Source organism: Antennarius striatus, chromosome 18, assembly GCF_040054535.1.
Source record: "Antennarius striatus isolate MH-2024 chromosome 18, ASM4005453v1, whole genome shotgun sequence".
NCBI lineage: Eukaryota > Metazoa > Chordata > Actinopteri > Lophiiformes > Antennariidae > Antennarius > Antennarius striatus.
In genome coordinates this window covers 14,288,964-14,315,909 of record NC_090793.1, presented here as the reverse complement: position 1 = coordinate 14,315,909, position 26,946 = coordinate 14,288,964, and the positions used below count along the sequence as shown (strand labels likewise).

The 26,946-nt window shown below is 40.2% G+C and overlaps 1 protein-coding gene across 10 annotated transcripts in view; it reads left to right on the top strand.

Moving 5' to 3' along the window:
* LOC137611737 (receptor-type tyrosine-protein phosphatase F-like) overlaps nucleotides 1–26,200 on the top strand; it is a 174,710-nt gene extending 148,510 nt beyond the window's left edge. For 6 of the 10 annotated variants that reach the window (XM_068339789.1, XM_068339792.1, XM_068339790.1 and 3 more), the window contains 14 exons: nucleotides 195–307; nucleotides 2,835–2,867; nucleotides 4,196–4,293; nucleotides 8,115–8,238; nucleotides 8,599–8,774; nucleotides 13,224–13,343; nucleotides 14,166–14,320; nucleotides 15,531–15,816; nucleotides 16,887–17,065; nucleotides 20,400–20,526; nucleotides 21,578–21,703; nucleotides 22,648–22,802; nucleotides 23,157–23,292; nucleotides 24,270–26,200. In XM_068339789.1, the coding sequence (XP_068195890.1) occupies nucleotides 195–307; nucleotides 2,835–2,867; nucleotides 4,196–4,293; nucleotides 8,115–8,238; nucleotides 8,599–8,774; nucleotides 13,224–13,343; nucleotides 14,166–14,320; nucleotides 15,531–15,816; nucleotides 16,887–17,065; nucleotides 20,400–20,526; nucleotides 21,578–21,703; nucleotides 22,648–22,802; nucleotides 23,157–23,292; nucleotides 24,270–24,338 (1,897 nt within the window). In that variant the 3' untranslated portion in view covers nucleotides 24,339–26,200. The remainder of the gene's footprint in view (nucleotides 1–194; nucleotides 308–2,834; nucleotides 2,868–4,195; nucleotides 4,294–8,114; nucleotides 8,239–8,598; nucleotides 8,775–13,223; nucleotides 13,344–14,165; nucleotides 14,321–15,530; nucleotides 15,817–16,886; nucleotides 17,066–20,399; nucleotides 20,527–21,577; nucleotides 21,704–22,647; nucleotides 22,803–23,156; nucleotides 23,293–24,269) is intronic. The other 4 variants (XM_068339798.1, XM_068339797.1, XM_068339796.1 and 1 more) reach the window with 1 other exon arrangement.
* The last annotated feature ends 746 nt before the right edge of the window (nucleotides 26,201–26,946 follow it).

Below are 26,946 nucleotides of genomic sequence, written 5' to 3'. Positions count from 1 at the left end.
GGTGCAGTTATCATCGGCCTCATCGAGTGTGCAGCTCAGCTAAAATGCATTTATTTTTTCCCGTCCTTGTCGAGTGTGTAAGAAACACTGATGTTATCCTTAATTATTCTGTCATTTCTACTTGCTGTTACTTTTAGGAATTCATGTCTACCATCTTTTGATTTGGACCTTACTGTGTTTTTCTGCCACCTTAGGAAGCGGGCATCACCTCTACCTAAAGACGATCACTCAGGTGGAGTGAAAGACTCCCTGCTGGCCAACTCCTCCGATCCCGTAGAAATGAGAAGACTCAACTACCAGACCCCAGGTAATAAACCACAGACTAACAATTATATATGAGACACATATTGGAAAATTAAGTGAAGGCTGCATTTATGTCACTTGAGAGCATTTATGGTCCCATGGTCATAATTTGATTTGTTGCTGATTACAGAGAAGGTTGTGTAAGAATTCAAGTGCTATGTAATCACAATATATCACAATGTTCTTAGAATGTTGGTTTAACTACAAGGGTGATGATTGATGATTCTAAGTGTCCATGTAGAGTTTCAAGCAGAATTGGCACTAATGCAACTCAGGGTATCAACTTTCATGGGACAGATTAATGGCAAGTTGAAGAGAGTGTGTTCTGCTGGCTGAGTAAAGATTCTAAAAATGTATCCTGCCGCATTTCAAAATGAAAATCTTCCCTGATTTTCATCAGATAATTGCATCTTCAATGCTGAAAGAAAACATCTGATGAGGTGATTTATAGCTATTATTGAGTTCTTTAATCCTTTATTTACAAAATTTTTACTCGCATGGTATGGCATTGTAGATTTTTCCCTGAAGTAAACTAAACAGCTCTTCCGCTATCGTATGTTTCTTAAACCTCAGCCTCCCGGTTCTTTTAATTGATCTTCTGTTGATGTTGAGGTCTGAGATTTAATTTGTATTTCTTAAAATGACAAAATAATGGTCGTCAGGCCCAGCTCTGGATGGTGTCAGTGGAGTGACTCAGAGAGAATTTAAATTCCATCCACGTGTAGCGCTGATGTGGGGATGGTTGTGTCACCGTGCCCCGCCTCAACATCAGCCTTCTTCCTTTTTCCTCCTGATCTCCTCCCTCCTCCCCCGGTCCTCCTCCCTCCATGAGCTCCTTTCATTTCCCTCAGCTGGTAATGAGTCCTGCTGCCTCTGATGTGAAGGTGAGCCAGGCTGAGGGAACAATGGAGCTGAGAGAAAATGTCAACCCTGGTACACATGTGTTCGTGTACGTGTCCGTGTGTTTTCTGAGTGTGTGTGTGTATCCCTTCTCATGGGTTATTAAAGATCCAATTTGCCGCGCGCACACACACACACACACACACACACACACACACACACACACACACACACATACACACACACACACACACACACATACACAGAGACACACACATACACAGCCCTTTTGAACCCCTGCAGAGGAATTAAACAGTGCTGCTGCTCAAAAGGAGCCCTGTTCTTCCATCCTCCCACCTCACCTCTTTTCTCTTTGGTCTTCCACTTCTCCCTGTAGGGTAATCTCTCTCTCTCTCTCTTTCTCTCACTCTGTACGTCAACATTTTCTTTTTGTTCTTTCTGTCCCTTTTTCCACTTCACTGTTTGGCTTCAGGAGTGGTGATTATCAAAAATCACCATTGCTGCCTGTAACTCGTGAAAACATTTGAGATTCCACAAGGCTAAGCCGAGTGAATATTGAACAGCTGATTACCCCGTCCTGCTGCTCTTTCTTTGTTTGATTTTCCCACAGCAGGTGAACATTTCTGCTCTGATTCTGATTGTTGCTATGCGGTCTGGCCATTTGTAGCTCATGCATGTATCCAGTGTGTTGGTTTGTTAAACAGACCTCAGCTTTAGGACTCCATGAGCAGATGCATTATCTGGGTTGTCAATGGCAGGTCTGGTTCAGATAAAAAGGCTATTTGTATACAGTATACCTATTTTAGATTGTCAGTGTTTGACACTAAAAATAAGCATGTAGTGGATTTTGCAGCATTGTACATTTTTTTAGAAAGTATTCAAAAGAGGAATTCATGAAAGGGAAATTATTCTTTCATATAACCAGGGTTGTTTTGGACATATCTACTGGTTATGATATAATTTTCTCTTTTCTCAATATGTACACCTTCAAAAAAAGAATCCAAGGGAGCTAGGAATAAAAGCAGTCTGACATTAAAGAAGTTTAAATAAAGCCATTTGTCAACAACACACTTTGAAAGAAACAGCACAGTCAGATGGCGTTATTATTAGTCTGTCATAGCCATCCCTCAAAGTTCATGGACTGACCTTCTAACTGAACCTGATTAATCATCCATAAACTGTTGTGAAGTTCAGTGTTGACATGTAATAAGATAATGATTAGATACCAACATTTTGGGAACCTTTTTTATTTTAACGCCATTTCAAATGGTTAACATCGAAACTTTTTTACAGCCTTATCATTTCACCACATACATGTCTTTACCGCTTTGGTGATCCTAATGTCAAACTGTTCTAAAAGGTTCTAAAATAGTAATAATGTAAAGAAATATATATAACTTGATCTTGACTTTCAATGAAACATGTAGTGCCTTCTACTCCATTGTGCAATTTTCGCCAGCCACCTACTTCGAGGTACTGTCAAGTATAGCTTTGGTTACACTTGTTTGAACAACCTGAACTACAGTACTTATTACTTATTGTCCGTAGAGGACAAACAGCACCCACTGCTCAATCCAACAAGCTTGAGCAGTTGTTTGCAGATTGTCTGAGTCGGAGCCATCTCCATTAATTGTTTTCTTCCTCCCTCCTTCACTGTCCTCTCTCTACAGGTCCCAGCTCTAATCGCTGCCCCAACACTCCAAGTTAGTCTGCACTCTCACGTATTGAGTATTTCCCCACTCATGCAACCTTTCTTCTTCTCTTCCTCCCTCTCTCATACTCTCCTGATCCCATTCCTCTTGTTGCAATCCTGGCAGACATCACAAGCTTTCAGGCTTGTCGCCTCTGGCACTTCAAGGATGCAGCAATGTCCTTTCTTGGATGTGAACTTATTAACACCTTGTTGGTGTAGAAGCTGGTCTAGTAGGCAGTTTCATGGACAGTTGATCAGAATGGACAGTTACACTTGCTGTGCATCAGCCTTGCTTCACTCTCCATTTATCCGATAGCATGATTGTAAAAGAACTGGCTTAACACACAAATACACACACGCACTCACAGGTCTCTTTGTGTGATGGTGTGAAAATAGATAAAGTGGTCATGTCTCATATTGTCCGTTGGCTATAGTTACGACCACAGTGATAATGAGCTTGTAGCACTTCCTCATCTAAAAAGCATCACCCATGACCTGACAAATGTGTCCGATCTGAATCATTATTTTCAGTCTGTATACCTATTTAACGTGTCTGTCTGACTGGTGGCTTTAAACGTTGTGTATACAAAATTAATTATGAAATGTGTAACCTAAGAGGTACTTCTTGCATCATATGCCATTAACTTTTAACACATACGGCAAGTTCCCAGAAATCCGTTTAAGCACAGAGCATTGCCAAGTTCAGAGGCATCGGGGGAATTTGTGTCGGTAGATTAGCAAGAAATCATCCAATAACCCGGCAATGAGACATCTACAGAGCGGCACGGGGGGGGGGGGGGTAATCCAGCCCAAGTGCTCTAGGCTGGACTGAAAGATATTCTATTGTTAGGTAAGAGATTTTCAAAGAAATGACTTTTGGCTGTTGACCAGTAAGGTTTTTTTTTCTCTTTGGAAAGTGACAGTGTGACTGATTTGTAGAGACTTGTGGGTTTTAGCTCTGATCCCACCTCTGTCACCAATTGAGCATCGTTGAGTCAGAGATGTCTGCCTCCTGCTTCCTTCTAGAAGCATGTTCACCCAGTCACTCACGTTGCATTGCCGTGTCAGCCCCACATCTGTCCTCCTCATGTAGCATGACGATATCACCAAATGTCCACAAAATGTCAAGAACATGTTTCAACTTTTACACTCCTTTCTCCTCTCTCCTCATGCATTGTTGAGCAAAGTACACTCTCCTCACCGTTCTACAGTCACTTCATGGTTCCACTGGCAGCTTCACTCACTCTGTGGTCCAAACAGCTTTTGTCTACGTCGATGTAAATGTCTGATGTAGGAACAGTCCAGTATCATTCTTTGTCTTCTCCCCCTCTTTGCCAGGAATGAGGGAGCACCCACCCATTCCTGTCATTGACCTGGCTGACCACATAGAGCGACTGAAGGCCAATGACAGCCTACGGTTTTCCCAGGAGTATGAGGTAAGAGCCGTGCCGTAATTCTGTATCAATGTGCCCCTCTTGTAACATTAAATATATTTTTATGTTGCAGTATTTGGTAATGATTTCACGGTGATATTACCAATACTTACTTTAAATTCTGAGAGATGATTTTTCACAAAATGAGCAGGTGGTGATTTGCTTAAGCAATCTGTGCACAGCTTGATTCTTCCCCTATGAATGCTTTTTTTTTTTCAAGATGTCTCTCCAATGTAACTCTATGAGGGATTATCTCTTGGTGGATAGTGAATTTGCATTTAAAGTGGCACATAGTTGGTTTTGGGATGAGGCAAGGCCAGATGAACAGGAGGGCCATCCTTGAATACATAAAAAAACAAAGAGCTGTCTTTTCTTGTTTTTGTTTTATGTAATTGGCTCAGGCCTTCACATTGATGTAAACAAGTTTGTGCTAGTTTCCGACTGAGAGACACAATATTTTTATTTTGGTGACGTCAAGGCCTTTCTTTGAGCACTATCGTGAGCCCAAGTTTAGGCCATTATTATATACAGTAATTCATATGCTTTGTCCAATGTGAGTCGAAGGAGTAACATAGTTAAAGTTCTGCCATTTGCTTATAGTTGAATGACTTGGTGCAGTTTGGATGGTATCAACCTTGGTTTGCTCACATTCAATGAGGATCTTTAAGTTTAGCTCCATTTTTTTGGTGGTGTTCTGTGTCCTTAGACAATCACTTGTTAGGTTCTAACACAACAGCAGTACATAAATACTGCCTTTAAAAAAGGTTATATTGTCATGTGTCGACTGAATGGACAGTTTGGTGAATTTAATCATTGGGTTTGAATTGCAGGGTTTGTGTGTGTGTGTGGGGGGGGGGGCAGCATTTGAGCTCTTTTTTATACACAGAACCAGAGCAAGAGAGCTACTCTGGATGCTCCCAGGAAAGTGAGTGCTGCCATCTTTAGCCTCCCAGGAGCCCACATACTTCCTTGTCCATTCAATGTGTGTGTGTGTGTGTGTACGTGTGTGTGTGCGCGCACACGTGTGCAGTGGGGTATAACTCTTCTGTGGGCACAACAGAGAGCAGACGAGAATTGTAACCTTACAACTATGTAGAGAGAAATGATACACCATCCTGTAAATAAGATTAATAACATGAGGCCGTATGGTTTAATATATGTATATAGTTTATTCTAAGGGAAAGTTAATTTTTAATGACTTCTGTGATATTTGTGCTACGTAGAAAACAAAATTAAATACAGTTAGCTCGATCTTCTTGGGGGATTGAATAGGATTACAGTATTATACTACTATATGACTTTATACTTGTATTTACATTTAGGATAGACTAAAGCATAAGAGTGAGCTGTAGCTTATTAGTATGGTTGTTGGGATGCAAAGTTGTACTTTTCATAATACTTTCAATCTCCAGCAGAATTTTTGTCTGGTTCATATGAAACTCATAGACATCTTGGGAGATAATTAGTCTTTCTGTACTCATTTGAGTGCTTCTTTGTGTTGCTCAGTGCTTTTCCAACAAGCCCTCCAGGCTGTTGGGGTAGTGTAAATGAATCAAGCCGAAAAACATGGTTTGCACTATTGTGGGCAGTCAGCCTAGCCCCATTCCCTCCCCATACCATTCCAACCCAGGGAGGACCCCCTCTACAACCCAGGCAGATGGGATGCCCATCTCTCTTCCAGTCAAGACACTGTGACGGAGCTTGTGGCATTTTGTCACAGTCATGTTCACCAGCTGCGCCCATTACGTCTTCCCTCAAGGCAGACTTTGTAAGGGGTCACTACTTCCTCTCCATTACACATCCCATAGTTCAAAAACCAGTCCACATCACACTAGAAGTGAGCACACGGGGTAATAAGTGGAATTTGTCAGGTATTAGGTATGCTGCAGATTCCACTGACAGGTCTGTGTTTATGACAGGACGCATTATCATGTTCAGTCATAGCATCATTATGTTCATTTCAACGCATTTACATTTGTGTCTGTGAGAGTTCTTTGACCATTGGCATCTCACCTCTTAATATATTCTATACCTAGCTTGTTTGCCAATTCGTATTAGTCTTGTGTAGCCACTGTGTTCACTGAACTCTCAAATAGATTTGGCATGTTTTGACTGCTAATTTAATCTTTCTCTTCTTACTTGTGGACAGAGACGTTACTTATCAGCAACAATTGCTCTATACTCATATGATTTTCACTGCGGAAAATTTTGGCCATCTAGTGAAAGATGCTTTGCATAGGAGCATGTTCTAATTTTTCATGTCTTTTGTATATACAAATTGCATGTACATGACTTGTTTTTATCGGCATTAAGTTTTACTTTTTGTCTACAGGACAAAGTGAGAACGTTGAACTAATTAAAATCCAATTTGCTTAGCCAGAGATTCCCATGTTAGACAGTATTTTGACTCTTGTAGTGAGGTAAACCACATTTGCCTTGTTTGTAGTTTAACACTAGAGAAACATTGAAAATTGATGATTTACTCGTCATACTGTATTATGGATCAGAATCCAAACCAACTTCTCTAGGGCTCACTTTGCACCTGCAGTTTGATTTGTTGTCCTATAATTACTATCTGTATTTTGAATTGTCAATTTTATGCACTGAATAAACTGCAGTCATTATTATAGCAGTTTTTTTTTGTAATTGCTGCAACCACACAACTGACGGAATTTTGGAAGTTGTCATTTTATACTGCTGTTGGGTTTGAGAGGCGAAAGGTCTCGGGAATTAGTGGACATGGTTCCGGTGTAAGCTGTGGGGAGATCGATACGGAATAACAAGAGACTCTGTGACATTATCGAGCCAAAGGAAGGGAGGCCATCACATATCTCTCCAGATCGATATGTATGCAGTCTACTGTCGCCTCAGCCCCAGAGACAAATGATGTAAGAAAGGGTTACAAAGGGGCTGAAAGGGAATGGATGAAACAAAAATACAAGATAGGAAAAGATGCCTGAAATGGAAGATGAGCTAAGGGACAATGAGAGAAATCACGGTTACCGCAAGAAGTCATGCATGTGACTTCTCCGAATGAAGTAATTCAATAAGCGTATCCTAAAAGAGGACAATGAGTGTTATCTGTAAGCATCAGAAAAAATTTGAGTCTCGTCCCAGCTCAAACAGACAGCTGGGTTTGGAAACAGACATATGTGTTAGCTTTATGGAAATTTTTGACAAATAATTTTTATGGTGGTTTTAAATCAACCAAACAAGTTGTTTTACATTTCATCATCATTCTTATTTTGGACGTTAAATATAACGCCTATAATCAACCTGTTCATGCACCAGTTGTAGCTGTACCCGAGCAGTAGCGTGGAATAGCTGGAATCTGTCTCCTCAAAACAACTTATCAGTAATGCCCCATTGAGGCTTTTCTTGACATGTCATGATGTTGGTATTATGCTCTGTTTAAAGGCTTTGTCATCCGCAGTGTGCTGCACTTTCATGGTTGACAAGAGACAAGGGGTAATTTTGCTCAAGCCTTCCTGTCTTGTTCCTTTTTATCCATGTAACACTGAAGAGCTTTTTAGTGTTACATGGTCAGTAATATAATTCCTCTATCTCCATGTGGAGATAGAGATTCTCAGTCATCCAGGTGATGATAGATCTCAGTATTAAATTTAGTCAGCTGGACTTAAAGAAAAAGCTCAAAGGCTTTTTGGCTCACATCTTCCACTGATTGACCTCTCATCCATCCAGTACTGAAGACACTTCTTGGATTAGAAGCAAAGCACCTTCAAGGTTTTTCTACAAGGTCCAGTTGACTTTGTTGAACATCCATCCTCATCTTTTTCTCTTTTATTTCCTTCCCTCGATCACAGTCTATTGATCCAGGCCAGCAGTTTACCTGGGAGAACTCTAACATGGAAGTCAACAAACCAAAGAATCGCTATGCAAACGTCATTGCCTATGATCATTCCAGGGTGGTGCTCACCTCTGTTGATGGTAAGAGCGTGTGTAATACCCACTTAACCTCCAGATGGCCATTGACTGAGGTCTCCATCCAATGGGGACTTTTCAGTCATGCCAAGGGCAATGTGTGTTCCTTCTTCTGCTACATAAATCTCCAGTTCCATAAAGCACATGTAGTTTTTCCCTCTAAGTGATGCTGATGATGGAATTCATGATAATGTTTGACAATGATGATTTTGTGTTTACAATGGGTGACACTGTGCTCCATATCATTAAAAACCTGTGTTTTATCATTCATTTTGACTTAAACCTAAACAACCTTATAATGTCAAGTCACTCATGCTGTGTTGATTACTTTATGGTTTGCATTTTTATTTCCTGTCTTCACTACAGCCGTTCCAGGCAGTGACTATGTAAATGCAAACTACATCGATGGCTACAGGAAGCAGAATGCCTACATAGCCACACAGGGTCCACTGCCAGAGACACTGAGTGATTTCTGGAGGATGGTGTGGGAGCAAAGATCAAGCACCATCATCATGATGACCAGACTGGAGGAGAAGTCACGGGTGAGGAGAGACATTACAAATCACTGTACATTTTAAAGTTTGGTAGTCAAGTACTGACTAGGTCATTAACCGTTTAATCTTCACTATTTGTTACTGTATTCAAATATTAATATAACATTATAATAATTAGTCATTCTTATTTAATTACATGATATTGTATTTTTTACATATGGTAGTGTAGTTCATACATCAATTAAATGCTCAATCAAATGATTAATCAGGGAATAAATGGCAAATAATAATCAGAATGTTGATGATAATAAATAGAGACCAAAATCACACTTGCTTTTTAAGCAATCATTAAATTATATTTGCATGCAGCAAGCATTGGTACAGTAGTATATTTAAAAATATGCATGTGAATGTACAACCTCTTTACTTAGTTGTGGACAAAAGAAACAGGGAATACTTGCAATTCCAGGAGAAAAACAAATGAGTTTTTTTTTTGTTAAGCTGTAATACCATTATAGTAAATGAAACCACTCTAATTACAAAAAAGTTTGAACAATATGTAAACTGTCCTTTAAAGCAGCTTGCAGTGATTTCAAAAAGCATTTTAACTTCTAGATATGTAATGTTTACTTTGGTAAATTGTTTTGTGTTTATCAATATACACTGATATTAAATTTGATGCCTGCAACAGATTTCTCAAGAAGATTTAATGTTTACCTTAGTGTTTCTTTCAAACAACACTCAGTGTGTTTCAGAAGAGAGGACAAATTGAAAGGGGAATTCTTGCTTGACACATAATTTCAGCTGAAGTCTTGTTCTATTCCAGTCATCATAATGTGTTGCAGATTTTCAATGGGGAGCAGATGTGGACTGTAGACAGACAGCTCTAGTACCTGGACTCTTTTATAGTGATGCCACACTCTTATAAGGCAGAATAATGGAGCTTCATTGTCCAGCTGGAATAAACCGTGTTTTTAGTCTAGGTTGCACCTTATCATACTAGAATGTTACGATCTGTCCAAAGATGGAGTTTCCTGACAAAAATAAATCCATGTAGCTTGATATTGGGAAGTAACATAAAGCTAAACAAAGCCTGAAGGCAAACAGCTGGCCAGCTCTACTTGAGAGCTGGATTTGTCAGCCTGATCAAAGTTACCAGGACTTCAAACATATTTTGGTTTTCTGTGGACAGAATTACTTAAGTTAGAAACTTGCATACTGTAGAAGTTAGAAGTATAGATTGCATTTTATTACTTAGACCCATCCCAGAGAGCCTTAGTTGATTGCTTTGTATTTATTTTTTCGCCACCATGCCAAGGTTTCATGGAGTGTCTCATTTGTGTTTGCGCTTTCTGAATTTGGCACTTGAAAGCCATAGCATTATTATGAAAACTCTGAAGTTGAAGCTAAGAGGATTGTCACCCAGCAACGCTGGTGTGCTCCTAAAAATATATTTAAGCTAATAAAAGCAAAAAGGGGCACATTGATATTCAAAATTTGCAGGGTTTTGAATAATTACCACCAGAGAATCCTCCTCATGAGTTCCTTGGAGGAAATAGATATCAGCATGGAGCACTTCCATTATGTAGTGCTTTATTAGTGAGTGCATACAGCTCCCTAATGAAAGATGGTCCCAAACTACAGATGGCAATTACAAGATGTCATTTAAAAAAAATTCTAGTCATTGATTTTTATTTTTTTTTAGAGCAGCCTGAATTGGTGGGGATCATTATCTAAAGTTGACATTATTACCCAGTGTCTGTAGAGTGATGGTGAAGTGAAAACCATGCTGTTATCTGTTTTAATTTTGAACTGTTGATACAGACAATTATTTCAGTAAACTGTGGACACGATAAGTGAAAGTCCCTCATTTCATAATCCAGAATATTTGCACATTCAATATATATTCAATATGATGTTCAGTGACAGCAGCAGATTAATCACATTTTAAGTGACGAAATTCTTTAATCTGAGAGTCCTATCTTCAAATACAGTACATACAGTGTTCACAGTGTGAGAAACTTGGGAAGAAATCAGCCTTTGGTCCTGTCAAGAGAAAGATGTAGAATACTGTTCCTGCCTTTCATCTGGGAGGAAAAATCTTCTCCCACTTTTCCAAGGGTCTCTTATGGTCTCAAGTAAAACACAATCAAAGGAAAGGGAGTCATCTATAATTTTCAAAGGGGTTGTTTAACTCTTAATTTTGTTTTTTTGTTTGTTTGTTTTTTTGGGGGGGGCTGAAAATTACTTACATTATTCTGACTTCTCAAAAAAAAATTGTTGTGTTAAGTTCTTAATCACTGCATACAAATCACAGTTACAATCTTCAGTTTATAGAGGGGTAAATGTTAAGATGAATGATGATTAGCAGTATGCCGCTGTTTCTGAATGACTTTCTGAAAATGCAATGTTTATCAAGTAGCAAAAAAATCACTGTATATGAAACAGCAAAACAGAGCGCTTGCTTCGCATCCATTTTGCCTTCTTAGGTTCAATTCCCGGCATCTGCTGCAGTCATACGGATGCACAAGCCAGTGTCAGGTGGCTGTGGCGACCCCTAACGGGACAAGCCGAAAGGAAGTCTTTATTTAATCAGGCAAAAAATCTCTCAAAGGTTGTTGCACACAAGAGGTGTCATCCACATTCTAAATAAATATGCTTCCTTTTTCCTTCTCTTGCAGAGATAGAGTACACAACAGCCAAGCTGATGTCTTATGCTAAATAATGTGTGAGTCTGACAAGTGGAACGATATTCAGCAGCAGATAAATTTCAGCTTCCTATAGTGCTATCATTACTAGTTTGTAAAACCTTAAAAGGTCAGGAATGAAATGTGACCAGAGCTATAACTCGTGTGTGTGTGTGTGTGTGTGTGTGTGTGTGTGTGTGTGTGTGTGTGTGTGTGTGTGTGTGTGTGTGTGTCTGTGTGTGTGTGTGTGTGTGTGTGTGTGTGTGTGTGTGTGTGTGTGTGTGTGTGTGTGTGTGTGTGTGTGTGTGTGTGTGTGTGTGTGTGTGGTCATCTAGAATCTCTAGATAAAAGCTCTGTTCTCTGTAAAAGATGAGGTGAGGACATATGAGAAGCCTGGTTCAAAACAGAAGCAGATCATAGTGGACGCTGCCGCCTCTTGGTGTGTACGTCTGGATTAGTTTATGTGTTCATCTGCGGGGGGGGGGGGTGTACCACTAAAGCTTCGACAGCCCAGAGATATTCATTACAGTGCTGACTGCTAATCCATATGTTTGTACTGCAAGTGGTTCCCCATCACTTACTTGAGTTGCTGCTGCAAGGTCTCCCTCTGCCTCTGAATCTGAGCTGTCACCAGTGAGGTGAAATGTTAGGGGGGGATTTTAGCACCTTTTGTTTGTTGATTTGTAACAGCTCCCAGAGACAGCAAATGTCTTCCAAATGTCAGCTGGGTACTGCAATATCAATATGATTAGCTCATCCACACTGCATCTCTTCCTCTCACGTTATCCAGCTCAATAGCGGCGAGGTCTCACATTAACACAGTGGTGATATCTGTGAACATGTTCATCTTGTAGTTAATGCTGGGTGGAATAATTATTAGGAACTGAACCAGTACCACAAAGCCTACACATCAGAAGCTCTTGCCAAACAAGTTGTTTTTTTTCTTGAATATATCTGCAAGAATTGACTGATCCTAGAAGCTTGAAGCAAGACCAATCAGAGAGCTTCGAATGGTGTTTTGATAATGATGTGATTCTTTGCTAGGGGGCTCTGAAACCCCTTGAACAACTTTCAAATTAAGTGTTATGAAAATCAAAAGCAGCATGATTGTGGAACTGTGTGGCCTAATTTTGATATCTTGTTATTTGGATCTAGTTTGGAACATCTTTGACTGACATATCTAATTATCAATAACTCAAACCAATATTGACTTTCTCCAATCTGATGACCGAAAGTTCATGTTTGAAGTAGCTGCAACAATTTTTCCAGTCCTTTACTGTTCCAATCTAAAGTCAAATAAGCTTTAACAAAATGAAAAATGAGACAGAATGAAACATGAAGTTTTTGGTAAGGGCTTATCTGTCAATATTATTTTATACAGTTTGGGGGGTTTTTAGCTTCATTCTCATTAAAGTTTGTTCTGTGCACATGTGGACAGGTGGCCAAACCTGCTGTCCCTCCATGACAGGCAAGAACAAACCTTTAGACACATCTCCCAATATTATCATTACAAATATTCTGAAAGCATTACATTACAAAGGGATGTGGACCTCCTGACAACTGGCTTATTTTAAATAACGTCCTGCAAAAAATGAAATCGGGATTTAATTCCATAATTCCGTTCCAATTTCTATTCAGTTATTATTTCATGGTGTACAGGAGCTGATTATGAATGTTCACTTTTTAATTAGACAACAGACAAAGCCTTTGACCTGACCTCCCTGTTAATCAGTATAATCCTACATGCTAGACTTGTGGTGGATGTTAGCAGCAGCTCATGCTGACAGTTTGCCCTCTCGCTCTCTGCCAGGTGAAGTGTGACCAGTACTGGCCATCGAGAGGAACAGAGACCTATGGGATGATCCAGGTCACCATGCTGGATACTGTGGAGTTAGCCACTTACAGCGTTCGTACTTTCGCCCTCTACAAGGTATAATGCTACTTTGTCATTTGCAGTTAAACACACGGTGAGACATGCTCATGAGGGACATGTTCCCTGCAGGTAATTGGAGTTCATCATTACCGAAGTCCCATTTTAAAAATGTAATTTCTTAGTTTTCTGAAGACAGATAAAGGCTATTACTGTTGGACTCTATATTTCACCCCTATAATTGGCTTTTATCGTCCAGGATTTGTCTCTTGTTCTCTCAAAGGCAATAAAATATTTAAGTTTTTCACTTTGATTCATATACTTCAGCGCTGTGATGATGTGACTGATGTTTTGTCCTTTATTTCTCCTCTGCTTTCTCTTTTTCCATTACTTACTTATAATTATCATAATTTCTAATTAAATGTAAGTCTTCAGTCAGAGCGGGTACTTGGTTTCAATCAGGAATGGTGACAATGCAAAGAAACCATTTCAGACAAACTGCCAGTGTTCATTGCCAAAATTATATACATCGTCTACACGTACACTTCCAGAATGATCACACCCATGAATTAGAGCACATTCTGTGTGCCTATTAAAGAGATTTCACTCAAAAATTTTGCTCAAAATAACTGCGTGTCTGACAATTTAATCTACTTGTGCTTTTCAAACTTTTCTGTTTGAAAATATTCTGTTCCCCCTTTCACCAAAGCAGACCGACCTTGTGCAAAACATTTTGTACACTCTGTCATGTCTCTAAAATAGCAGCCTTCTGTAATTTATTGTATCAAGTTTTTGCTATATTTCTTACTGTAAATTTACCAGAAATAAACTACAATTTTCTGGTCTGATCTAAATCTTGCAACTTCCCTGACTCTCTTACAGAATGGCTCCAGTGAGAAGAGAGAGGTGAGGCAGTTCCAGTTCATGGCCTGGCCAGACCATGGAGTGCCAGAGTACCCCACTCCCATACTGGCTTTCCTTCGGCGGGTAAAAGCCTGTAATCCTCCAGATGCAGGGCCAATGGTAGTTCACTGCAGGTACGTCTAAAAAAGATGTAATTCATATTAAGTTCTTACTATTATTATGGAGCACCTTTATGCAGGAGGGAGTGAAGGAGCTGAGCTGGAAAAACACGATGTTCAGTATTCAAAGGAAAACATGATGGAAGTGGAAACCTTACAATATAATACTATTGTTAATGCGCCTAATGTTTCATTTCTCATACATCTCATACTGTTAGATATTTCTACACACATGCATCATCACATACAACTACATTCAGAGACTCTCTTTTTTTATGAATTATTTTAGTCTAATTACAGATTAACTAAATGTTAAAAATATCTTACTTTGGATACTCCTCTCTCATGTTGTAGAGTAGTCACCATGTAATGTTTTCATTTAATACCTCACCCTGAACACACATCTGACACGTCGGCTTACAAGTTACAAAATAAATGTGGTGGAGAGTAAAAGAAAAGAAGAAAGGTGCAGAAAATGGAAGAAATCAAGTCAAGTACAAGTAACTCAAAATGGCATTATGGTACTCAGACAGTACTTCACATATTAATACTGTTTTTTTAATTACTTCTATTATGAATATCTGCTATTGGTCTCCCCCTAATTACTGTGGCACAACATTGTGTGACATTAGCATTGCTTTAGTTTTGTGTCTTCCACACTGCTTCCCTGTGTTTTTATATTTTCTGCAAGCTTGCCTTTTTTATGATCAATTATGATGCTGCATTATATTTCTTTCTCTCGGGTGCATACTCAAAAATATATTCATATGACATTATTTGTTAGTGAAATATTCCAAACATTGAAATCACAACAGCGTCTGGGTAAAATGTGCAAAACTTGAAATAATGGGAAAATCCATCTCTTCCGTTGTTTTTTCGATGCACAAGATTACCCACGCAGCTTGATTGTCTCAGACGTAATAATTATTAGTTATAGAAAGAACCATACTGGTCAATTGCTGCTATTTGCACGTACACATATTGATGTTTATATATCATAAGTACATACACAGCATGTTCTCAAATGATAGCTGCGATTCAAAATATCCAAGTTTGCATTGCCTGATAAGTAATGTTGCTAAACACATTAACTGTGTTAACATCAAATTGTTTAATGACGCTTTAGAGTCCTGTTGAGCTGTTTGTACTAGACTGTTTTATCAAGACTGTCCAATCTCAGATGCAGTTAAACATTGAATGCTTTGCCCCGTCTTCTCTCCATCAGCGCTGGGGTGGGCAGGACCGGCTGCTTCATTGTGATTGATGCCATGCTGGAGCGGATGAAGCACGAGAAATCTGTAGACATCTACGGCCATGTGACCTGCATGCGTGCCCAAAGGAACTACATGGTTCAGACTGAAGACCAATACATCTTCATCCATGAGGCTCTGCTTGAAGCCGCCACCTGTGGCAATACCGAGTTGCCAGCACGTAACCTTTACGCCCACATCCAGAAACTCACCCAGCCGCCGCCCGGTGAAACGGTTACAGCCATGGAGCTGGAGTTTAAGGTGACTGATGAGCTTACACCTTGGCTATTACCTGAGGCTCGTTTTGAGAATATTATTTGAATGACTAACACTATGTGACTTCATAACTTTAAAAAAAGATGTCAGAAAAGCTTTTCCCAGTTCATACGCCTGAATAACTCACAGGGCAGACATTGTAATACTATGCAGTAAGTAGTACCGGTTAACTAACAGAATTAACTAACTAACAGAACTTGGGGGGCGGGGTCTGTCCTGCGAATTTAACTCCGTCCTTTGTGATCTGAATCATGTCATCAAAGTAATGTTACCCCGCTGCTGAAGATCCTGAGATTTTGTCTAGGGTGTCGCTATTTTCTTGGGTTTAAACATTTGTGAAATAATTCATCAAATAAGTCAGTGTTCAGGAATTACATTGTGTGACACTGGTGCTGAGACAATACTGAGACAAATGTCACAATGTTTTTCAATACCAAACAACACTAACACGTCAGTGCACACACACACAAATGAAAACATATATGACTAACACAGAGACACACACAGCTGGTGTTCAAGGTGACTCGGAATCACCTTCTGTCATTAGCTATCGACTGTGATGTCATTACACACTTTCCTCCCAGCACAGCGATGCCATTAGCCCTCTCATGACCATGATCTATTCTGTTTGAAGTGATAATAGCATCTACACCGCTGCCAATGATGGAGAATGAAAGAGTGAGAGAATGATTGCAGTGTATTTGGGAGCCACAACCCCCCATGCCCACACAGTCTAGCCACAACGCACAAACACATCAACACAAATTAGCATGGCTGTCCATACGCAGTCCTGTACTGTCCATCTGTGCTCTGACCACTGCCAACTCTGAGCTTGTTGTCTCCTACAATCCTCCAAGCTCTAAGACTCTATGGGAGACGTGCCCACTGCACTTAGTTACACCTGCCAGTAAAACTTCATTTGTCTTAACAGGAAACTTTAAATTTGAGAAGTCTTTCAGAACACTTCTGTAGTTGTTTTCTGTAGGTCAGTGATCACACGTGTATTCTTTCCATCTCACTCTGTATCCGCTTTCTTCCCACTTTTTCTTAAACAGAGACTGGCTAATTCCAAGGCCCACACCTCACGCTTCATCAGTGCCAATTTGCCCTGTAACAAGTTCAAGAACCGCCTGGTCAACATCATGCCTTTCGAGTCTACTCGCGTCTGCCTGCAGCCCATTCGTGGTGTTGAGGGCTCCGACTATATCAACGCCAGCTGCATTGATGGCTACAGGTCAGCAACACACACTTTCAACTGAGTGCAGTGAATATGAGTTAAAGTGCCGACTATAAGCTCTACAGGACAATGCAACAAGGAAAACACCCCCCAAAATGAATCTGTCCCTGTCTATTATATTCCAAATGTACTAATAATGCCACATTCCCTTTGGCTTATCCTTATGCGAGAAATACAAGAAACACTTTTTTTTTTTAGAAAAGCATGTTTATTTGTTGAGTATGTGTCTTGTTTTAGAGTATGTAATCCATACGGACAGTATGTATGTCATCGACACTGTGTTGTGGTAATATATGCTTCATTATTGTGTTTTTAGCAAGAACTGCGCTCTGTGATGCAGATGAATGAGCTATATCAGGATTTAAATACACAGTTAATGCTTGATGATTAAATGTTAATGTGGAGTGAGGTCTTTTAAAGGGATTTAGCGATAATTAAAAATATACTGTATCACAAGCTTTATCATAGAAAAATATTTGATTTGTATACATTATTTATAAGTAAGGCCACTTGGTTCAATAGTAAGTTATCTGTCAATCTAATTAAACACAATGGACCAGGAAGAAGACAAGAGCTGGATATGGCTGCGCTATAGGCCTAGCAGAGCATCCATAGAAGTGCCTGTTATTGTTAAGGAGTTTTCAGCTTCAAGGGAGGAATACTTGCACCCAATTAAATGTAACTACTGGCGTTGATATTCACATCCACTTATTCTTTGCCAAGTGAAATAAGTCTACAATCAGTCCCATGTGGTTTCTCTGCGGATATAAACATCCATAAATTAAATCCAAGAGCCTATGCTCACGGTCATTGTTTTATTTCATGTTAAATTTGCGGAGTACAGCGCTCCCTCACTTTACCGAAAAATCTTCTGACGTTGACTTCTGGCGAACTGGTACACTGTTACAGGTGTGAAAAATACTGCAGATGCTCAACAAGTTAAAAATGTATGGGAGGGGACTGAGTGTGGGCCTGCAGTGTGCCGTATCCAGTCACAAGAAATACTCCTGACTTTGTCAATGTGGCTCTCATCTGTTGATCCGCTACCGCTCTCATATTGAATCTACTGCATGTCATCGTGTGTTCGGTGAGTCCAAATTGCTTCCGAGGGGGTGGCAGATGAAAAACCAGATTGCAATTCTAGATCCATATAAGTATGAGTGGAGACAGACAGCCCTGACTCCTCTGTGGCTACTATCTCCTATGAGGAGATGGATTTACCCCCTATGATATGCCATCTAGGTCCATCTTTGTACCAAGCCGTGAAAGAGACAGCGTCCCCACTCCTACTGCTACCCACATCCCACTGCTTCCCTTCTATTCCTTCAGCCCTGTTTTTAATTAGAAGTTGCCCTGGTGAGGCAAACCCTCCATTGTTGCTGTGTAAATAGCATAATTGCAGCTCGAGTATTGTAATGAAGAGTGTTTACTGGAGCCCTCTCCATTTTTTCCTCTCTTAAACATTGCCTGCGTTTTCTTTTTTTCTGTCCCTTTCCTTCTAAATTTTTTCCCTGTTTTGTCCGTCTCTATTCCCTCTTCGTTATCCCTCTCCTTCTCACCTCCTTCCTCACTGTCTCTTTCCTCCCACCACCATCCACTCACTCACCGTCTTAATTTACTATTCAGACATCATGACACAGACAGACATATCCAGGTGGGGACCTGTTGTGTGCACCAGTGGCTCGGTGTGATTAAGCTGCTTTTAAAGCCTGGGCATAAATAAAAACTAAACAGGGGCCTCCAGTGCCCTTCACCCCAGCTCCTTCAAAAAAAGCCAATAATATGGTAAGCTAATGAGAGGCACGTCATTGATTCCAGTGATGCTATCAGGGGCACGAGCCCTGGATATGCTCCGATGCAGGCTGGAGTTTTAGCATTGTAATGAGGTTGAAATGAAACGCTCCGTCCTCAAGCACTGCAGTCATGTGGGATGATGCGGAGAGGGCTTTGTGCTGTTTGGCAACGCGCTCATCAAGACACTGTGTGCGCAAGTCAGTGTTGTGGTATAGTAAGAATTGTTTTTTGTTTTGGCAAGGAGCTATTTTATGAGGAGAATATGTGGGTCCACCCTATCTATTTGAAAATTAGCATGTACCCCATCTTAGTCTTCCTTCTTTTTTACAGTCTTGTCTTACTTTTACTCCCCTCTCACTCTCCCTTCTCTCGTCTTCATCTGTTGGTTCTACTTTACTAGAGTTGCTCAGATGACCAGCTGGAGAGTTAACTCTTTTCATGTGCTCACAATTTCCATTCTACATCATTTCCCTCTAAGTTGTACACCCCCCCCCCCCCATTTTCCTGCATTTAATTTGATTCCTCACTCTGGTGACTTCTCCTCCTCATATGCCATCCCTTCTTCTCTCTCTGTTGTTTCTTTGAGTGAGCGAAGCCCTGAGCATATTCTAATCTCCCAGTTCCACATTAGTGCTTTGCCTGCAGCACCTTCATTAGTTGCTCAGCCGTAGCTCAGTATGTGACTGAATGCCTATTGTAGCGTGTCTGAATATACATGTGAAACTTCTGCACGCATGCATTGGACACCTGGATGCTGGCATGCGCTATGAACATGTGAGTGTGTGCATGTGTAAGTGTGCCTGCAGCTTGTGTTGGAGTCCTTCTCATTATGTTGATTGGTACATTGCTGCCACCTACTGGCTGACAGCAGAACTCCTCAACTTGACCAAAGTCACGTAGGACACCAGCACAGCGTTGGCACCCTGGCAGTGGATGAGCTCATTTCTAGCTTAGTGAGCATGTCAAGTGCTCTCTCTGTCTCATAAAGCGTTGTGTTACAGAGAGGAAGAAGCGGAAGAGCTATTCATGTTCAAATGTGTGATGACGATAGTTGCAGTGGATTATTTTCTTCTTCCATTAAATATACAGGGATTTGTGTAGTCAGTATTTTGAAAAATGTCAAGGCATACACACGTTTTTGGGAGAGCTTTTCACAGCAGGATCTCATCAGATCCCTTTCCCTACAAATCGTTCTCCCAGATCGATGTCTTGTGAATGAATATCCACCTAATAGTATGTGTTGCTGTCATAGAACAAAAGACACCGAGAGCTGGTCGACAGCAGAATTTTATTTGAATAAATTTGTGTCTGAATGTATTTGAGCACTTTATAAGACGTCGCTTTTGCTGAAAGTCTCATATCTTGTCTGTAATTTGATTTTCAAGGTCCTCGTTTTGGATTTTCAGTTTTCCTTCAAGAATCAGCTTCTATTTCCTTGCTATGTGATTTCTTTTTCTTTTTTTTCATCATACCAGTTTTAAATGCTTCAGAAAGTTCAGAATCATGATGTAACATGTCTTCTCTGCTCGGTGTTCAGACAACAGAAGGCTTACTTGGCCACACAGGGCCCACTGGCAGAAACCACTGAGGACTTCTGGAGGATGCTGTGGGAGCACAACTCCACCATCATCGTCATGCTCACCAAGCTACGAGAGATGGGCCGGGTAAATCACAAGAACACACTGTACATGAAAGTAACACAGCACTTCGCTTTAGATCGCTGGACTGTTTCGCAGAATAAACGACTAAATAACTCTTCTTTAACATTAATTCATTCTAACCTTGAACTGGTTAAAAATAAGCTTGAATATTGGAATTATTCTTGAATTAAAGCCTGAAAAATTTAATAATAATTAGTTACACCCCTTTCATTCTGATAATTCCCATCCTACTAGAAGGAATCTAGTAACTAGTAGTTGTAACTCCTAGTAAGACTGTATCTTTAAAAAAGCTAATAGCTATACATAGATACATTATATACATTTTATACTGTATAATACTTTTGGTACATTTTCAGATATTCCCAGTGTTGCATTATTACCTTAGCTTATCTTAGAGCAAACACCGGGGAAAGGACATAGCTAGTGTTGCTCAAAAGGTTTGTAGCGTACCGGTTTTCGTTGATTCCATGTCACACTACATCTTGACTTTTTCACTCTGTCTTTATGCTAGGCTTAACTATCTCCCAACTATAGGAGAATTGTGTCAAACATCTCATCTAACCTTCAGCAACAGAGACAAAGTCTTCCTTTAAGTGAAGTGGGTGCACTCATCAGGAACCAGTTTGATTAAATGCTGAATATCTTTCAATCGGTTTTTTTTCTTATTGTGCAGGTGATTGTGACAGCATTCAAACACATTTTTTACCTTTTATAACCTTCTCATCCATAATCACAGTTCATGAAAATACAGCTCTCATGCTCACCATTATTGTTGTCAAGTACTCATTACGCATATGGTTTCCCAGATGCAGATGCAGAGGTCTATATTATATCACGTCTGCAGATTGGTCTGATTTTCTTTGTAAGCAGAGCCCTTCTCATGCATCAGGATGACTAATAAATCACAGAATGCTATGCTATTAGCATCTCGCTCTTGCCCATCAGGCAACCATTATGCAAATGTCTTTTTCTTATGGCCGTGAAAAAAAGATTCTGCACATACAGGTATTTACAATTACGGGGGGGTTTGATGTGTTTTGTTTTTTTTTTTCAGGAGAAATGCCATCAGTACTGGCCAGCAGAGCGTTCAGCCAGGTACCAGTATTTTGTGGTGGATCCAATGGCTGAATACAACATGCCCCAGTACATTCTCAGAGAGTTCAAAGTGACAGATGCCCGGGTACGTAGGATCCAATGTGCATGTATTTTATATTTATGGGTGTGTATTAGTCTGTTCTCATTTGTCTATGTCTTGGTTTTGGGAGTGAGGATTAATGGGCATTTTATCCAAATACAACCATCCAACCCAAATCCATCTTAATTTTTGTTTTCATACAATTGCTGGCATTCGCTCTGAGTATTAGGAATTATACCGACTCTGATTTCCAGGCAAAGATGATCAGAACAAATTCCGTGTTATTTCTCCTGACAGGCCGACACCATCTTTACAAGGATTTAGCAAGAGTGTGTGTGTGTGTGTGTGTGTGTGTGTGTGTGTGTTTGTGTCTCTGTGTCTGTGTCTGTGTTTTACTGAGAATACATGAAAAGCATAGCATATAATTCCCGAGGGCCAGCACTGCAACTCCCTGTGATGCAGTAGTTTCAGTAGGCTATAAATATATTTTACTGTCAACAGAAGGCCAGCAGCACTGCAACACTCTAATCCCACATTCACTACACGCACAAACACACACGACTTGAAAGAGACATACTGTATATTGGGAACAAACCCCTAACATGAAGAAATGAAGAAGAAACATTTAATTGATACCAATGAATTGACACATGCTGACATCACAGCACTATTTAATTACGGTTAAGAGATAATCAGTCGTATCTTTCTCATCTTGCATCCTGAGACTATTCAGATGATTAGAATAGCGCTGCAAAAACCATCTGGGTTATGCTTCACATGAATCTCACCTGCAAGGCAGTGCTGTGATGTTTATTTGTTGTTCGTATAAGAGTGAAGGCTGCAGCCAGAGATGCTGCTCTCAGTGATAAGCTACAGCATCAGAGAAAACTCAGATGAAGCACACACATATCACAGTATGCACCTTGTTTATTATCAGTTCTGCATGTTTCTTAGTTCTGATGGCTTTTTTTTTTTTTTTTGACCCACAGGACGGCCAGTCCAGAACAATCCGCCAATTCCAGTTCACTGACTGGCCTGAGCAAGGCGTGCCCAAAACCGGAGAAGGCTTTATTGATTTCATTGGACAAGTGCACAAAACAAAGGAACAGTTCGGACAGGATGGACCAATCACTGTACACTGCAGGTAGGTGGCAAATTAAGACAGTAAGACAAATTCAGACAAATCTACAGGCAGACAGGAAACCATAATGCTAATGTAGTTTTTGATGCTGTTAAAGTTAATTCAGTGAAAAAGTATTATTAGAACAAAAATAATCAAACTGGTAGTTGTAGGTCAGACAGTCTCTTCTCTCAGGGCATCATTTCATAAAAATATTCTTTCTGGTCTTTCATATTCAGAACAAGTTGAAATTAGTTCCAGCATACAATAAACCTTAATCTGTAATAACTTAATATAGAATATTAAGAGTTTATGACCCTTAAACAGATGTAATAAAGTGTGTGTGTGTGTGTGTGTGTGTGTGTGCACGCTCCTCAGTGCCGGGGTGGGCAGGACCGGAGTCTTCATCACCCTCAGCATTGTGCTGGAGAGGATGAGATACGAAGGAGTCGTCGACCTTTTCCAGACAGTAAAGACTCTTCGCACCCAGAGGCCTGCCATGGTGCAGACGGAGGTAAGAACGTGTCCAGATGGAGATAAGATAAGATATTCCTTTATTAGTCCCACATTGGGAAAATTACATTGACACAGCCTACTGGGCCTTTGCCACTAGTACACCAACACATAGAGAAGGGGGGAAGAGAGGGGGGAAGGGAAGGCAATGAACATTATTATTCATATTTACAATGAATATTTGCACATACGTAACACCAGTCACATGAAGGGTGGAAAGCACAAGGCAGGTGTGTGTGTGTGTGTGTGTGTGTGTGTGTGTGTGTGTGTGTGTGTGTGTGCGTGCGTGCGTGTGTGTGTGTCTGTGTGTGTAAATTAAGTCTTCAGTTCGATGTTTATGTGTGTGTGTTCTGTTGGACGTCCTTGGTCTGGAAGACGCTGCCAAAGACAACAACATTAGGTGTCCAGGGAAGGGCGAGGACTCGTCTTGAACTTGTTTCCTCCGGGAGGAATTTTTTCTTATCAGCTTGCTGACTGATAACATGGGGGGGGGGTCAAAAATGCGGGGGGGGGGGATGATGCAGTTTGCGAGTGACTTGTAAATTTTAATATTTTAACATGTCTTCCTTTTACTTCCTGACAAGTTTTAATAATTTTAATAAGTTTTAGAAGCAAATAATTAATCTCACAGCAAACTCATCAGATGCTATCAAAAGAGGTCCAGAGTCAAACATTCCTTCTTCAAAATGTATTATTCCACAAACAGACAAAGTATCTTAGAATTTATTAGAGAAGACAACAGAGAAGACTGTTGTGGTTACGGTTTAATAAATAGGAAGACAAAGAAAAGAAACAAGGCATATCACAGAAAACTGTCACTACAGCTTTAAATATAGAGATGTCACTTACTCAGACTATTTAATAATGTGTACAGCCTTAGGACCATATTCATTAAGAGAAGAAACTGAGAAAGGGTTCCCACAGAGATGTAATGGATCATATCATGCAGACGTCACTGACATTTCCTCTCCCCTCCAGGACCAGTACCAGTTGTGCTACAGGGCAGCTTTGGAGTACCTGGGGAGCTTTGACCACTATGCAACATAACCACTCCCACCGAGCAGCCCCCACTCCCCCCTGGTCAAACCTCTCAGGAGTGTGCCAAGAGCCCCATCTCAGCCTCATCAACTCACCTAACGCCCCCCCCCCCCTACAATCCTTCCTTCTGCAGCTACCAGGGGGAGGAGAAAGTGACGTACTTTCAGACCCCGGGAACGGGTTCAACCAATCACAGAACTGACCATATGCGATTTTGCTTTAAAAATAATAACAGAAACATGACACTGACTTAGACAAATAGGACAACTCTTGTACAGATGCGACAGCGCAGAGCTGCAGCTCGCCACTCTGCGCTGTCGAAGCCAAACTTCCTGATTGTCAAAGGCTACTGGTAGCACTAAGAGAGCGTTTTCTCGGTCTTTATGTTCATTTACTGTCATTATTATGATTCACTTTTAAATGTTAATGTTTAGTATTTCTTTTGTTTTTAATAATCGTTTTAACAGCAGACATTTATTCTGTCTTAAACTGCCCAGACTGGGCTGTGCATTATTTTCATAATCGGTACTTTTTTTAAATATTTTTATTTTAGGGTACTTTAGCACAAGGGACATGTATTTTAAACACGTCCCAAGATACTAATACAGGAGGACCACTGTTCTCAGAGCTGCTGTCAGATTTTGGTTCTCTCAACATTTTTGTTTTATTCATGTCATGTGTCATAAACAGTGGTTTTGGTCTTACTCACTTCAGTAACTCAAAATGTTGCCTTTTCACTTTGAATAAAATAGCAACTTATTTCAGAGCACACATTTGATAAATTTTGTCCCTCTGTAAACATGGTAGCTAATACTAAAAGAAAGAGCTCATTAGCTAAGAAATGACTAAATCAGAGGTGTAAAGAAATGGGAAGCACATGATTTCTATGTTTTTTGTTGTGTTTTTCATCAGAAGCCTATGGCATTGAGGCCTTCATACTCCACGGCGGAGAACTTACCTGAGGAAAACAGACTTTTATACCCAAAAGGTAGTTGACAGAAAATACTCCCTGATCCCTGAATATTGTTGCTCTTCAAGTCCCTCTTCAAGTCCCTCCCATCTCCTCGCTGCCCATTATTCTGGTATGATAGCTGGAGGTGAAGCACACAAGACTGAAAGAAGTAGAAATAGTTTATACGGGCAGAGGAGCAGAGCCATGAACGCAGACATCTGTACAGAATCAACCATTCCTACAAGAGGAAAGAGACTCAGTCCCTTGGACTGAACCCTGATATTATTTTATACTGAAATAAAACTATAAATATATATATAATTATGACTGATTATATATATGTACATTTACACATAGATATATACACAGCTTCAAAGATATATTGTCAAAAAGGATTAAATCTGCTGATCTACCAACCCTAGAGACTGCAGAAAGCCTGCTGTCCTACAGTGTGTATTAATGGAAACACCGTTGTATCTACTGTACTACCATAGTAACTCTGACAGCTGGTTGTCCATCCGAATGAAGAGAAACCGCACAACCCCCCCCCTCATTCCCACCCGTCATTTGATGGGTGGGGTGGGATGACTCCTCACTTGGGGTGAATCATCGCAAAACTCAAGCACGCGCTTTCTTCCACACAAGCCACAGGAGGGAGCGTCTCACCCGCCGCCACGGTGGCAGCAGTGATGGTGTTGGTGGTGGTGTTGGTGTGGGGGGAGGGGGGACTTGAAAATGCTGGCGAAAAACTAAAATGTTCATTTTTACCTTTGTGAATGCTTAGTGATGTAGGGGTTCAATCTGTTGTACACAGTCTGTTTTCTATTTGTTGATAAAGAACTAGGATTAAAAACAATCTGTTGATGAAAAGGAAAAACATTGATGTTAATAAAGTTAAATAATTCGGTTTTTGTACAAATCCCAGCCTGTGACCCTTCTTTTCTGAATTCACATGCTTTATCTGCCTGTCAGGAATGTTGTAGCTTTAGTTCATTATTCTATTCAAGGCTCATCTAACAAATCAGCCTTCATGTTTGGTTCACCATGCTTCAGAATGTGTGTGTGTGTGTGTGTTCACAAATCTGAAAATTTCCTGACAAATAAGTTTAACTTCAGGTCTACTTAACAGCTTTTCTCTAGTAACAGATGGTGTTGGCTCAGTTGTCATGGGGATGGCTTCGTTGCCACCTTAGACACGATATGTTGGGGTTTTTTCTTTTCTGTACTTTCTGGTTTTAAGCTGCTTGGGCTCAGTTGGAGAAACGTGACATCGTATTTCAGGAATCAGTCGATGAAGAACCAAAATCCAATTTCTTCTGTTGAGTTGTTTTTGCATGGACACACTGCTATCATATTGGAGCAGACCACACCCTGATGACATAGTTTAGAGTCTTAAACTGTACATCTAGTGTAACAACAGATGATTTTAACAGCTGACTGCCACCAAGGAGTTAACTTTTGCATTTCTATTTTGTCAGCAGAAGTAGAGTTATGAAATCATTTGATCATATTTTGCTGAGCTCAGGTAAGACTGAAGGAACAATCCACTCAATTTTGGGTGGTGATCAATCAAGTTGATTTTGTTTCAATTTTGAAAGTTTCAGTTTTTCCATTTCAGGAGACGTGCAATTACAAGATGTTCTGACAAAATTTTCAGTCGGCAAT